We start from the raw sequence: 16,089 nt of genomic DNA, 5'->3' as shown, positions 1-16,089 counted from the left end.
TCTATATAAAAAATTATCATCTTCTTTCTTACATCTGTAATTAATCCCAAATCTTAGGGTGCCATGGACTACTGCAGGCCTCTTAAACAAGAGTTCTGGTGGGTGACCATGGGGTGCCCATCCCTCAGTCCCCACATCTCTCCACTGCCTCCTCAAAACCAGGATATTCCTGTTAGTTCCTCTAAGAACATGCACAGAAGACTTGTGTCTTCACAAGGATCACTGTAAGAATGGGAATGGGGCAGAAAAAGGCAACAGAGTTTGGCCTCTCTCACCAAAAAGCCTTCGTGCTCTGTTTTGTGATGGCTCTTTGCAAAAGCTTTCTCTAAAACTCATCCTGTTCTATCTCCTAGGGTTCATTTCAATCACAAAAGCAAGGCTAAACTGACACTGAGAATTGCTACATAGTTGGCAAATAGGAACTTGACATTATTTGGGAAGAATGCAGCTGTGCAAGCACTCAAAACTGCTACAAACCGTTTCTGTTCCGTCCCTTTATCACACTTCTCTCATGCTCCCACGCAGTTTGTTGTTCCTGCCATTCCATGGAATTTAACAACACCAACAATTCTCTGGTTTAACAAGCAGAGTCTGCTTTCACACTTCCCTCGGACAGCGTTTTCCCACTTGCACTTGTAGTATTTCCTTGTAGAAACAAAACCCCTTCACCAGATAGATCCTTCTCTCCCTCTGCTGCAAAGGTATCACCAGGCTTTTCCACAGGGAAAAAACAAAACAAAAGAACAAAAGCCCCCCCGCCCCCCCCCCCCCAAGCACGGAAAGGATTTTCCTTACTCAAGATTTAAACCTCAAACCCCAAGACATTGAAAAAAAAAAAAAAAAAAAAAAAACAAAACCAACAGTAACAACCTCACTTTCCTTGATTTATAAGGCACAATAAGTATTTAGCCTTTTTTGTTTGCATATGTTTCAACTTGAGCCATCAGGAATCCCAAGTTATTGTCACACAATAAAAGTCAACTTTCCACAGACAGATTTTTCTCATAATCACTTCTCCCTAAAATTAGTGTTAAGAAAGTAGAAAGCATCAGAAAACTTTTCAGGAGCATAAACAAAACAGATAAAACATGTAACAGTGGAAGTTCCAGAATAAACAAAAACATGGCACTCTAGAAGCTCCATTTTCCTTCATGTAAAGAGTTCAGATATGAGTTTTTCCAGCTCTGATAAACTCCAGAGTTTTAAAATTTGAATTTAAAGTACACCAGAATGAATTAGAAATAAAAAAGCCTTAGCATTCTCTGACACACAAATAGCAACTGGATAAATAGCAAACTATTTAAAAAAATAAACACTTGTCTTAAGGAACGACAGCAGTCAAATCAGATTTAAAATCCCCATAAACTTCCTCTGTACCAAAGACTCCCAACCAACACTTACAAAAATTGATCTGTTACTGTTCAAGCCACAAAGCTCAGTGAAATTCTAGAAAATACTGTTCACACATGTGCTGTTGAGCAGTGTAAACATCCCTTACCTCTAGGTCCCATATAAGCTTATTTGACTCACTTGAAGCAAAGAAGACTCAAGAATTTCCACCAGGAAAACAAACAAACAAACAAACAAAAAATTAATAACATAACAAACCTTAGGAGAACCCTCAAAGAAGCTGCTTGATTGGTGCAACCAACCCCTCAAAGCAGTACCAAAAAGTCAGGAGTCCTTTCCAAACCTTATTTAAAGCAGTTGTGAGAGGGAGTGTTAATGAGCCCAAAGGCTCAACAGCTGGCTGGGCTGCCATGGATGCTGCTGGAAATTTCCTTCTCAAGTTGCTGCCTCTGTTTTGAACAAGTGCTAATGGCATTTTCCTTATGTTTTGTTAAACTGTGTTTTATCTGCAAGATTCAGAACTATTTTTGTTAATAAACTAAGATAGCTGCTGCCTGACACCTGCAAATCAGTGTGAGCCCAGACAGCAGGAGATGGGGGGGGAGCAGAGATGAAGTGTGACTAGAGCAGGTGAATCACGTATCAAGTCTAAATTAAATGGGGGGGGGGAAAAGAAGTGTTAAGAGAACTCATTTTGCTTATTTTCAAAGCGTCACTGATGGAGAGATAATGTTCATCTGGTGTGTTTTCTGCCATCCAGCAAAATCCCCATCCAGCCCTCAATTTATTGTCTAACTGGAGTTGCTGGTCCAGTATTTGGAATGACCAAATACTCCCCGCTGACCTCGCCACTGCCAGGTTCCTGTATCTTCCCAGCTGGAGAGAAACTTTATTCAATGTGTAATAACTCAAATTCTTCCCCCATTCATTTTGTGCAAAATGGCCTTTGCCAAGGTTACAATACTTACCTTTCAGACTGTCTTGACTGGTAATTTAGGTAAATTTACTTGATGGCACTAATTAAAATTTTAAAAGAGAACATAGAATCTCATGAATGCAGAATTGCAGGAATAATGCTGTCCCTTGTGTAAACTTTTCAGATGGTTACAAGTCCCTGAAATCAGAGAGCGTGCTGAACAAATCTTCAGGCTGTTAATAATAAATGGACATCTCACCTTCTCCCCACCTCGATCTTATCTGTGATTTAGCATAGCCTAAAACTACATTTTGCTATTAACAATTCCTATCAAGAGAAACATTCCTGCTTAACAAATCTTGCCTCATTTTTTTCTACTCTACTATTTAGTCTAATAAAAGACATTTCTTGTCCTTACACAACTTGCCTCGCTCGTATCCTTAGGCTGTCAATTAAAACATAATTTCTATTTAAATAAGATCAGGAACTTAAATTTGCTTAGCATAAGAAATCAGCCCAGATCAGCTTTACTGTTATTTATAATGACAGATGAGGCAGAGCTCCTCAAAATTAATACTGTCAAGAAAGAAGGGGTCATGTCTATCATGACTAATAGTGACTGTTAAGCAAGACCATTTAAAAAACTTTAATTGCTGAAGATTTTATATTACAGCCTGCTTCTGACACACATTTTCAGGTATGAAAAGCATAAGAACCACTGAGAATCTATTAACAATATCTTTTCTACTTTCAAGAGCTGCCTTTTGTAGTAGATGTAATTGGAGCGATAAGGAACTTGGAGTGAAATCTCTGCAGGTGTACATCAGTTGCCCAAGATGAACAAATAAGTGGTTTTCTGCTGCTGCTGCTGTACAGACAACTTCTTCAGAGATCCTTCAGAGCAAACTGGTCAGGTACCAGTCGGGTACAAACTGGTCAGCATCACCTTTATCCTTAGGAAAGGGGTGGAACAAATAACCCCGGAAAGCATTAAGGACAAAAAGGTGATTTAGAATCACAGAGTTTGGATTGGAAGGGACCTTCCACTTACTTCCACCCCCTGCCACGGGCAGGGACACCTCCCACTAGACCAGGTTGCTCCAAGCCTTGAACTTTCCCAGGGATGGGGATTCCACATCATCTCTGGGCACCCTGTGCCTGTGTGTCAGCACCCTCACAGGGAAGAATTAATTCCCAATACTTGATGCAGCCCAGGATACCATTGTTTTTCTGGGCTGCAAGTGCACATCGCTGGGTCTTGTTGAGCTTCTTATCAACTAACATCCCCAAGTCTTTTCCAGGCTGCTCTCAATCCATTGATTTATGAAAGGGAAGTGATGCCTGACTAATGTCAGCCTTCCATGATGGTATCAGTGGTATGAGGGAAGAGCAGGTGATATTATCTTCATTGCAGCAAGGCTTTTGACACTCGTTCCTGCAACATCCTCACTGACGAGCTGATCAATTTTTGTCTGGATAAGTGGCTCTTTTCAATCTAAGTGGAAAACAACTTCAGATAAAAAGCCCTGTTGGAAAACAAGTTGGACATAAGCTGGGAATACATCCTTGTGGCAATGAAAGCCAGCAGCATCCCAGGAAAAGCACTGCCAGCAGGTGGAGGAGGTGATCCTTCCCTCTGCTCAGCACTGATGAGACTCGATTGGAGTCGGAGTCCAGCTCTGGGCTTTCCAGTACAAGAGAGGCACGGACAAACTAGAGTTAGTCCATCAAAGGGACACAAAGATGATTAAGGGACTGGAGTTTCTGTCATTTGAGAGGCTGAGAGGTCTGGGACTGTTCGTTCTGGAGAAGGTGGGACAGTATCTTTGTGTATAAATACCTGCTGAATAAAAAAAAGGGAAAAGACAGGTGGGCTCTGCTCAGTGGTGTCCAGGGAAAGAACAAGAAGCAGTAGGCCCAAACTGAAATACAAAATATTCCGTTTAAACTTTAACGGCCCCACCTTTTACTGTGAGGGTGGTGAAACACTGGAACAGGTGAAACAGGTGAAAACCTGGAACAGGCTTCCCGGGGAGGTTGTGGAATCGCCATACTCAGAGATATTCAAAACCCAACTGGACACAATCCTGGACAAGCTGCTTTAGCTGACCCCGCTTTGGGGGTTGGATTAGATCATCTCCAGAGGTGCTTTCCAACCACCACAGGGATTCCATAAATCCTGCTCTTTCCACTGCAGAGGATACATAGAGGCACCATTTCCAACACAACTCCCCCTTTCCAAAGCCTGCCTATGTTTGGAATTCCTCCCCTCACTAAATTTCAGCACGGCTGCTGAATCCTCTGATCTTTAATTTAGTTTTCGATCCCTCTCAATTCAGCACACATTGTACAGGTTAAGACATCTTTAAATCAAACACTTTCTCAGAATGAAAGTAGGACTGAAGATGCTTCCTACACTTTTTAGAGGCAGGAAATAGGCTCCCTCCCCAGCACCTATAATGCATTTATTCCATGTTTGTTCTGAAAACATTTTGAAGTAGAAAAGCTAAACTAATCTTGGAACTGATCAATGATATTTTATCTAATTTAAAATGTAGTGCTCAACAAGCATTGAACATTTATGTCCTGAAAATCGGAGTGTATGGAGACAAGAGGTGATATAAAAATGTTTTTTTTTATTTTTAAGTGCACCAGACAACTGAGCTAGTGTTATAGTAGGCCTTATTTGGAAAAGTTATGGAACTACAAAGATTATGGATCTAGGTTGGATTATTTGCCCAATAAAATGATTGTGATGACAAAGGGTGGAGAAAACTGTCAGAATAAGATTGAATTAGATTAGATTAGATTAGATTAGACTAGAATGCCTTAAATTCCTGGGTAAAAACCTGGTACAATATCAGACCACCGTCTCAAGCACTATCAGAAATCTTATCAGTGAGGGTTGGTGGGGGGAATCATATTTTACCCAGAATCAGATCAAATGAAGGGAATAAAAGAGTATTTGCTTCATCACACAACAATATTCAAGACCAAAGGTTTACAGAAACTTACTGAGGCCTGTTCTCTCATTCCTCCTCATTTCACTCCTGCTGTTAATTACAGTTTTACAGTGCCTGCATTTTCTTCCTTATGCAGGAATCAAACAACCAGAACATTCTGAGAGCCATCAGGCCTTACCAAATAGCTGCAGATAATGATGTTGTTCTTCAGCATTTAGCAGCTTCTAATTTGTAACATCCAGCTATAAAGTTACGGCAGGATAAACTTCCCCAGCCACCCAGATCCTCAGCTCTGATCTAACACCCGGCCTGCCAAGTCTCTGTATGATTAACTACCACTGTTAAATAACTCTCTGGAGGCACTTGAAATCTCAGCTATCTGGTCACGGGATCCTCTGCTATATCATCTCTGTGTGGAAACCTGCTGCAGTCCTGTGTGCCAAAACACTCATATGTTTGGAAGAAGTTCATGTCAAAATGGCACTTATTACTCCTTATTACATTCACTGGCTGTAATATCAACCTGTCTCATGAGGCACTTGATAGAGCAAATTACGTGTATCGATTGCAACGGATATGTGTCATGTTTCCTGAAATAATGTTCATATCCTCAGCTCTCCCCTATTAGCCAGGGACACAGTATTGACAAGAACATTATCAAGAGTCAATCGCTGTGATTACAAAGCCAATGGAAAGAATAGCCATAGAGAAAGAATTGCAGCTAAATATTGTATTTTTCATAATCCTGAACAGTCAGGAAGTTGCCAAGAAACCAAATGAAGTATTACCCTCTAAGAGTGCTGTAAAGTGGATGCCCCAAAGCTTATCAGGCCGTGCTGAGATCAGTGGTTATTTACAATGGCAAACAGTGCTGAAAAGAATTGAAGACAAATTACAGAGGACATTCAAGGTCAAAACCCACGTCTGCTTTGCCTGGGATCATTCAGAACCTTAGGACAACAGCTGCAGTGTTTGTTGCGTACTGAAATACACCAGTGTAGCAACAGCTTCCTAGCTACTACTCCATCATAATCTACACCGGCTGTGCCTAAATTCTGCTTCCCTCTGGTCGTGCTTAAACCTTTATCTTCCCAAGGAACCCCGAACTTGACAGGATTAGCAGCTTTGCCGTGTCACATAGCCCGCTGCCTCCCTCTTGAGGCCGCAATGCCGCAACAGCGCCGCATTCCAACTGCTCCAGGTTGTCCGTCAAACGTGTGGGAGCCCCAAAATTACCAAAATGAGGGATGCTCGGGGGGGGAAGAAGATGAGGGAAGAGCTGTGTGAACAAGGGCTGTCTGGCGCTCCTCGTGGGATGGGGATGTGCGTGAGCTCTGACGAGGCGCTGCCGACGCGGCCCGGGGATCGTGTCCCCACGGTGTGACAGCGTCACAAGGCCCTCGCCCCGCCGAGGGACCGGCGTGTGCAGCACCTCCCTCGCGTAACTGCTTGGAAGAGCTGCAGGATGCCCAGAGTAACATCCCGACCTTTCTATTTCTAAAACTCACAACAGAAATCTGCTTTCTGTCCTCATCCCTAGCCTGAAGCCTCTGGAAGGGGGAGCACGCCCTTCTCTTCACTGCCAAGACAGACTCAGCACCGCTGCAGATTTTTCCACAAAGGGAAGCGCAGTGTGGTAGTGAAGCTTTGCCACTTTCTACCCTGCCCCAAGTGAGGAGCGAATAAAAAACCTTGAGGCTTCAGGTGCCCCACCTTGAATTGGAATATATTCTGTAAAGTTCAAATGTTTGTGGGAAAAAACTACAAGGAATCAGTATTTCCAGCAACAAAGTAATTACTAAAAATAGCCAAATGTGTGAGAATAAAGTGGAAACCCATAACAAAACATCTTTAATTGCAGAATTCTCTTTTCACTAAGAACTTCTCACCTTTTACTACATGACCCCTAATCTTCTTTTCTCTGATTTCTCTGGTAAACTCAAGAGTTTCTTCACCCTTTCCACTATACACCAGAAAACTTTGCTTACCTGCATGTGAACCTACAAGAGAATGCTATAAAATTTTCAGTTTGAGGTATATTTCATATTGTTTCAATACCTCAGAACCAAGAGCGTATCATTCTAATTTAGTTGCCTAAAATTAGGCTGAAATTTTCATAGAGTTATATCTAAAATTTGTAAGTCCTATGTGAAAAATGTGATATAGCTCACCTAGCATGATCATTAATATTTGCTTTTTTTAGAAAGAAAAACAAGCCAGAAACCCAAGCTTTGTACCACTAGTAGGCCACTAAAACATGAAAGTTTCAGATAGAGGAAAAATCTTTTTCTCTCAAAGAATCTGTAAAAAAGTTTCAAAGGAATCTTTTTACTCTATGTAATATTGTAACAGTATTCTAGTATTCACTACTAAATTATATTACCTTTACTAAAAATTTTAGAAACCTTTTTCAGTGAGAAGATTTAATCCCTGTATGTTGGGAGCAGGAATTTGTAGCTGGACATTTATTGCCAAGTGAGTGTAGTAATTAATGGAAACTTTCTGAGTGAACATGTTGGTCAGAAGGTACCTTCGATAATGCACTGGTCACACTTTTCCAGCATGCTCCTTCCCAGTTTTTATGTGAGTGAACAATCTTTTGCCATCTCACCCATCTTGTGAAGATGCAGAATGTGTTTCCCGCCATGGTTTTCCTGTAGCAGAAGAGCAGGCAGACTTCCAACCTCAAAAAATAAAATCCTGGGGAAAAACCATTAGGGAAACTATCCCATCCTATGGTTTCAAATCTACTTGTCAGCTCAGCACAGGCACACGTTGTTAATTAGCACTGTTGGCTCAGGAACCACCTCATCAACGTGCAGCCTGGATAAACATAACGCCATCCACCTCCTTGGATCCCTAATTCCAGTTATGACACAGGGCTGCTTGTTATCACATAACCCAGGAATATTTTTCCAACAAGGAGGCGGCTGACACAGGCCAATTTGTTATTGCCACTCAGGATGAAACACATGCTGGAAGCAATGGGGAGATAATGACCCACTCCCTTTTTGTCCCCCCTGCCTGTGTCATTGGGAAAGCATTCCCGGAACACCTCACCTGTGGTGGAAGTGTCACAGCGCTCTGTAGTGTTCTGCGCATTGCACAGCCAGTAACCAATCCCCAAAACATACAGGAACAGTCTGGATGATTCAGTAAAAGTGGGGCTGGTCCAGGAGCCATCAGCACTCAATAAAACAGTGAGTCAGAAATGTATCAGAAGGTGGCAAAAGGATTAAATGAAATGAAGAATGGAGGGCGGATATTGTAGGATAAGTCATTACGGATCACAGCAAAACCTCCCCGTTCAAATATAGCAAAATAGAGGGGGATAGACCCAGGTCTGCCTCCAGGCCACAGGGGAATACTTAAAGTTAATTCTCAAGTACAGTGGGATAGGAAATATTGGTTGCAATCCCTGTGAGGGGTGGGGAGGAAAAGGAGGAAACCATCGTGGTGGAAGAAGACAGTGAAAAGCCTCAGGAATCTGTCATGCAGGCAGAAAATCAAGATATCTCAGCCTTCCGTATCTTGAAAACTATTTTCAGTTTCAGGAATGTGTATGGATAAAAACACCCAAAGGAAGAGGGATTAGCACACTGTGAAAACAAGTAAAGAACTTCCTTACCATACTAACAGCAAAAGAAAAGGTAAAAAAAAAAAGAACTTTCTCCAATAATATGATAACCAGAGGACCACTGAAAGAGAGTTGTTTTCACTCTGGGGGAATCAAAAGTAGTTGGTGGTCAAAACTAGGCCTAATTTCCATGCCTAATATGATGTAGCACCCTTTCTTGTGGCTGTAAAAATTTATCCAACATTTTTAGACTAGAAGTATTGAAAAAATGAAGTGCAAAAATGTGTATTCCTCTTCAAATTGTTTGGAAGTCCCCCCTATAGGTCAAGACCCAATTGTGCTGTTCAACCACTGCCCTCAATCCAAGGAAAATAGGAAATGCACATAACCAAAGCTGGGTAGGAATGCTGATAGATCCCCGTAGATCTGTGCAGGAAGGTTTAGTGTGTTTATAAGTTTGGTGGTTTGGAAGTTATGATCTGTATTTCATTTTTATCCCTACATCATAGGTTTCTTGGCATTGCAAAGGGCTTGCAAACCTCTCGTAAATATCTTATAAATGTGCAGCCAGGGTGCAGGCAGCAATTAGGAGCTGGAAAGAAACATGTCAATTAACCTGGTAGCTTAGAGTCGATCTCCAGGGGGAAAAAAACCAAAACACACTAATAATTTGTTACATTTTCCATGATAGGTCAAAAGAATTATTTTAGCAACTTCTGTAAAGAAGATTAACATTTTAGAAACACAGCTCTTAAACACATAAAAAGCTGGCAATCTTTAGGATGTCTAAAATTGAAGTCAACGTCTAACTAAATGCTGTAAAGACTTTGTAGTTATGGAATTATTCTGCCTTTTTAAAAGTATATTTCAAGCTTCCATAATTCCAACTTACCTATTTGAGGCAATGAATTTTCTGTGAACAGAAAAATGAGGTCAAATGTACAGAAGAGAACTTTGGCTTAAAGAGCAGAAAAAAATTCTGCTGTTTGTTTTCCACACACCTACCTGTGGTCACAACAGCCAAGGGCTTGTCCAGGACTTTAATTCAGCAGCAGGTCCCTGGCAATTGTGTACATGTTAAACAAAACAATGGCCATCTTTGCAACCCATAATGATATAGAACCAGGCAGTGTGAAAAATTGCTTTTAGGCAACAACAACTCAAAAGCTGACAGCTGGGGCAAAGGGCACCAGCAAACTGCTGGCCAGATGGCAGGCACTGGGCTGGATCAATTAGTCCAGGCTGGAAGAGTTATTTTATATTTATGTAATATGCTACTAACCCCAGGGTTTTTTGTAGTCTTTCATGTTGTCAGAATGAAGATGGTTAAGCAGGTGGTTTGCTTTTTGCCACTCTCCCATTCTTAGATGTCTCCTATTATGATGGAAAACAGACTGAGAATGGCAGCTACTTCGAGTGGAAAAAAAAAAGGCTAAAATATTCACATCAAAATACAAACAGATTTCAAAGGTACTGAAACTCCTATCAATTCCAGCAATACTAATTAGTGTGCTGGTGCCCTAGGATTAATTATTCCCTGGGTTCTATTTGCCACCATCTCAAGGGACAAACCTCAATAGCTGTTATTGCTCTTAAACAGGGCTCCTCAAGAGACAGCTACATCCATCTTCTGCAATAAAGCAGATTTTCAAAACTCCTTTATTTCACAATCATTATCTTTAAAAATCAGTTATGTTTAGCATCTATTAGTCAGCTAGAGACACTGAAAATGAATCAATTTAAATATTTTAAAGTGTGTGTGTATTTTGAGGACAAAAAAAAAGTGAAAGAGAAAACATATTAAACTACATTTGGATTTTGAACACCTAGAAAATGCTATTTTAATGGGATCTTGCAGGCTGCCTCTACACTGGGAATTTGCAGCAATTCCCTGGGAACCATTCCCTGGGAACCTGACCCATCCAGTCAGCAGAGTGGATTATCACACACGTGCTGGAGTGCTTGCTGATGCTCTGGCACACAAACACCATGTGTGCCTGCCACCCTTGTGGCCTGCATGGTGAGGGCCTTGGATGCCCCTCTGCTTGCAGGGCATCCCATCTTTCCCAACTCACTGAAACAGAGAGGGATCCACACAGCCTTTCTCAGGACACCCAAACACCATTGGCTGCCTGACTCAAATCTCTCAGTTGTGCCTTGGGGAGTAGATCAAGTCTGGAGAATTTCTACCTCCTTGCCTATTGGTTTCAAAGACAGTGACATTTCCTCTCTTAGCACCTCACAAATCTGTTCGTTTGCCTTTCCTTGTTTCCCAGCATCCATACTTGCTGTGGTTACCACAAATCCATCTGGTTTGTTGCCATTCCACTGGCTGCTGTGTTTGTGGTTGTTTTTTCCATGTAAGCTGCCTATGATGATATTTTATTTTCCAGTTAGCACCATATTCACAAGGAAATTCAGAAATGACTGCTGTAAAGAGCAAATTTTAACATTGTTTCCATACCAAAACTAACTGAAATTTGAGGGATGAGCCATGCTGAAATCCATCATCACCAGTGTTAATGAATTTTATCAATAATCTCCATGTGTCAGCCTAGAGCTCTACTGATGCATTTAGACACACATGTATCTCCAAAATTTTCAAAGGCACATATCTGATTTTTCCTGGCAATGAAATAAGAGCCCGATTCTCCAGTCCTGCTGGGCAGACAACATTTTTAATTGCCTTTAATTTCCTGCAAATTCAAGCTCAGTTCGTTTAGGATTCCCTTCTTTCTGTGGAATTGGAACACATGAAATGACACCTATTGTATCAAGGTATCTCTTGGATCAAACATCTATATTTATACATGCAAACATCCAGCATGCTAATTAAGCATTTGACTAACTTAAAGAACATGTGACTAAGTCATACTGGTGGTTGACCCATTTAAAAGCTTAAGAGCTTCTGATTGTAACAACAGAATAAAATATGGCTGTGTTGAGCTTTAAATCTTTTCTTAAGCAGAATGAAGCTTTAATGGGCAAAGCCAGGTTCCAAAACTGAGGTTTTATGAACTGCCACTGGGTAGATGCTTCAGACAATGCTGCTAATAACACAGAGAACAAATGGAGAAAACCACTCATGCGGGTGCTCTAACTTGAAAGGAAATCAAATCTGCATTAACCAAAGAAAGCTGTGTGTCTCTGATGTGGAATCATTTTAATGATGATGTTTTGAGGAGTAAAAACACAGAACTGAGGTATCCAGGATGCTAAAGATGTTTGAATACCCCACTACCTGAAAAGTGCTGCATTTCTTACTCTATTTTTGTTCCTTCACTGATCTTAAGGAGTAGATTGCAGCTGTTTTTCCAGCACTAAATATGCAACACAACTTCTTCATAATGATGATCACGAGTACTGTTTATGAAAAGCAACACATTATTAGAAACAATTAATATAGATTAATTAAATTCTCGTTTTGGTAAAAAAGGACTAGGTTTAGGACCACTGGCATTTACTAACCCCATGCAAACCACAAAGGCTGAAGACAACTGCTCCAAAATCACTGAAGTCATTCTGGTCTATGGAGAATGAGAGAGGCAAAGAAAAACATGTTTGAAGCATACAAATTATTAATATTATAACACACTCTTCTATATTTGAGGCTAATCTTTTTTTTCTAGTAGTTTAAATTGAGACCTTGCCCTAATAACTACAGCAGAAGATGGTGGAAAATTATGAATACAAGGTAAGGTTTCCCTTCTGCGTTTTCTTGATTTTTTTCTACATGATTTTTTCAAAATTTCTATGCATCTCAGTATTTCACTGTGTCCAATGACGGTCCAATGTGCTATTTCCCACAAAATCCAGATTTTATTCCCTCCCCTAGGGAGGAATTACCTTTATTATTACCTTTTCCACTAGTGTTGTCCTCTCAGTGATCCGTTTAAACCCACCTCTTCTGAAGATGCTGAAGTGTTTTCCACGCTTTCCATTAGATCCAGCGACTGAAAACACAACGTTAAAAAGGTTACATACAGTGCAAGTTACTGAATGATAAACCTATCACCAAAGCTGCAAAATGTGTTCAGACCCATCTCACAGACACAGAGATCCCCAGTTTATCATTACCTATCACCTATTCCATCTCTTCTCCTCACCACAGACCATGTCCAACACCTCAGCACGTGTCACCCAGAGGTTGGCTGACCTTTCACAGCATGAACTTCATGTCTGTGTAATTGCCAGGTTGAGATATAAAATTGCCCTGGGTGTGTGTTGGGAATCAGCACAGGCAGATTGTTGTTTATCGCATTAAAATGGACATTTATCTGTTGTTTCTATTCAAAAATCTCTGCTTTCTTTCTAAAATATAATAGCAACCTACTTCTTCTGCCTGTAGTTGCCATACCTACCCCTCAATCCTCTGTCATGTTACTATTCTTTGTTGCTCTTTCCACGCTTTTTCTGTGCCCTGATGTTTACAGCAGGCATGACAGCAGAAGGATGAGTGGAAAAGGCTCCTGAGCTACTGCAAATATACAAATATTGGATATTTATAAAGGCCAATTACTATTTCAGGTCTTGAGAATAGATTCATTATATTACTTCATAACTGGTCCACATGCAGTAGCTGAATTTGCTTTGTGACTGAAAATAAACTCAGTAATATCAATTATATTTTTAGTATGTGAGCCTAAACCAGAGTTTTTATGTTTTTCTGATCTTATTCCTTGTGGCTCAGGGTAGGAAATGTATCCAAGCCTCATCTCTAGGTACATAATTTGGATTCTCTGGAAGATACAACACCTTTAGTAGAAGGGTCAATAAGTCTCCCAGTGCTCTGCTAAGTGTTCTCATCGATAATCAGTTTAATTAAGAGGTGAGCACACTCTCTCTTGTGCTTCTCTTTTCTGATCTTTTATTTTTAAAGGTCACTTTGTCCCCCATGCTCTGTGCTGGAGTTAAATGCTCTGGCTCTGGCACTCAGAGTGCACAGGTGTTGTAGGGAGCATGGGAACATTTGTAACTCTGATTTTATCACAGGCAGGAAGTAGGGACAGAGGCAGCCAGAGAGGGCTGAGAGATGTAGGATGAAATCTTGGGGTGCCTGTGGAACTTAATTAGTGAAGGAACAGGCACTGCTGACCTGCTACTCAGCCAATTCTCGATCTTCCCTTGGGTGTAGATCACTGAGCTATGTGTAAACTTTATTTAGAGCACAATCGTGTGTGTGCCACTGACCTTGTAGTTTGTGTTTAAACTCACTTTAAATACAACAAAACACAAATAGCAAAGCACTCTGTCTTTTAATCTCCCCAAATCTTAATTAAGGGCAAACTGTGGTTTGGATCATGCCTCAGAAAGTCATGTGGCAGCGGAGAACCAGTCTTGCCAGGTAAATAAAGATGATTAATTTGGAATTGCTTGAAGTTTGTTTACCTAATGCAGATACATAACAGGAGGCTCACACAGGCAAATAAGGTGCCGCAGGAAACAAATATCAAGATGGGAGAGAGGGGAAAAGGAAACAAATGAAGACACCCACAGCCAGATACCTGTGGAATTCAAACCAGCATCTTTTCCCTGAAAAGACATAAAATTAGAGCAAGATGAGAGACAAAAGTATTGGTGTCACACTGAGCTTTGTGTGTGACCTTTCTTATGAAATGCAGTCACTTGGTTTTAGTTAAGCTAAAGTTCAAACACTGTTTGCAGTATGTGCCACTGGTGTTGCCACCTGCTCTCCCCTGGGTTTTGGTTTGGGTTTTGCATATTTTCTTGGCCAATATTTAATCTCTTCTTGTTTGTTTGTTTGTTTGTTTGTTTTATGCAGGCATACATGTAGGTATATGCACATATATCCTTTCTTTTAGCATATAATAAGAAGGGTTGATAGGAAAGGAAAGAGAAGAAGTTTTTGCAAGTTACTCTTACTTTGAAACAGATTGGTGACCAGCGAGCTTATCTAAACATGTTGGCCTGCTTAACATTTAAAGTGTTAAACTTTAAAGGAAAAGCAAATATTAACTGTTCATGAAAATGTCCACATTTCCCCCAATTTGCTGGTTAAGCAAACTGAAACAGCAATTACTGATTTAAAAAAAAACTGAGTGTGGGCAATCCTAATATTAAATCTAGGTGTGGTAGGTGTAGTCTGATGATGTATATTTTGTGTAAAAATACGAGAAACATAGGTCATCTTCCTTGCTCTTCTTCATGATGTTGGTTATCATGTTGAAGAAGAAAAGATTATGAGGCTTCAAGACATGAAAGAAATGTCCCAATAAAGAGTGAAGCAGAAAAAAAAGTTTGCTCTTCTTAGTTCTGAGGAAAAGGAACAGAATTAGGGATATTCCCTGTACAGTACAGACCTGAATTTGAGAGCTGTAACCCTCTAATCCATAATAACACATACTAGATAAAGCAATTGTCTACTTGAAACAATGAGTTAGACTATTCTTTGTATCTATTCAGAGAAAGAATGTAGGTATAATCTTGCAGATGAGGAGTTTAAGATGGATTATTCGTGTTGTTCAAAGGTTTTATCTCAGAAATAAGAAAAATAACCAGCTTTTTACCACTTTTATCATCCACAGCACATGTATTAGGCACCAAGCCAGGGACCTCCTGCAGTATTATCAAAACTACAGCTGTCATGTTTACTCATAATTTCTAAGTATAACCACATAATTCAGAAGTGGATGGGTTTTTAAGGTTAAAAATTCCCGTCTCCAAAGAAATGCTAGTTACTATTGAGCGCATATGAATTATGACCGAAGTTAACTAATCACCTGTACCCCATTTCAGGCACCAATACAAGAATGAGCCTGTATATAGTTACACGCTAATATAATTTATATAGTTATACACTGGTCACTTTCATTTTGCGATTTAAAAACACCTTTTTCCCCGCTGAAACCAACCCTGCCTCAGAAACTCCGTAAGTACGTGCAGTTTTCACAGCGCCGAGCCTGTAACTTCGTCTGTCACTGAACAACGCCTCCACCATCAGCAGCTTTAGAAAGCTCCGGCATCTCAGCCTCCTTAGAAAGCTCCGGCATCCCAACAATGGAATTACAGCCAAAAAATCCCTTTCGCAGCGCCATACGGGTTAATTTCCTCGGAATTTCAAAGGAACGCGACAGCGCCGCCAGCCCCTGTCTCCACAGCGTGACAAGTGGGCGGGGCCTCGCCACGCCTGATTGACGTGCCCTTGGCCCAATCGGAACCCGCGGTGGCCCCTGGGCACGATCCTATTGGCCGAGGAGGTAGCGGGGCGGGCGGGCGCAGGCGGGAGCCGGGGCTGTAGTGGCGGTGCCTCCCGCTACCCGCGG

The 16,089-nt window shown here is 40.9% G+C and overlaps 1 protein-coding gene across 6 annotated transcripts in view; it reads right to left on the bottom strand.

Annotated features, from left to right (window-relative positions):
* The window catches only part of ABTB2 (ankyrin repeat and BTB domain containing 2), a 171,138-nt gene extending 155,145 nt beyond the window's left edge, over positions 1-15,993 (bottom strand). Inside the window, exons 1-4 of one of the 6 annotated variants that reach the window (XM_069016364.1) lie at positions 15,679-15,993; positions 14,195-14,338; positions 7,760-12,759; positions 1,609-4,457 (exon numbers count right to left, since the gene is read on the bottom strand). Coding sequence is in view for 1 of the 6 variants with exons in the window: in XM_069016370.1 (XP_068872471.1) it covers positions 1,499-1,511 (13 nt within the window). In the remaining 5 variants the exon portion in view is untranslated. Of the gene's footprint in view, positions 1-1,498; positions 12,760-14,194; positions 14,339-15,656 lie in introns of all 6 variants that reach the window. The other 5 variants (XM_069016365.1, XM_069016363.1, XM_069016366.1 and 2 more) reach the window with 5 other exon arrangements.
* Positions 15,994-16,089: the final 96 nt, after the last annotated feature.

The sequence above is a fragment of the Aphelocoma coerulescens genome, chromosome 5 (assembly GCF_041296385.1).
Source record: "Aphelocoma coerulescens isolate FSJ_1873_10779 chromosome 5, UR_Acoe_1.0, whole genome shotgun sequence".
In the NCBI taxonomy this organism is placed as follows: Eukaryota; Metazoa; Chordata; class Aves; order Passeriformes; family Corvidae; genus Aphelocoma; species Aphelocoma coerulescens.
This window is presented reverse-complemented; position numbering and strand designations above follow the sequence as displayed.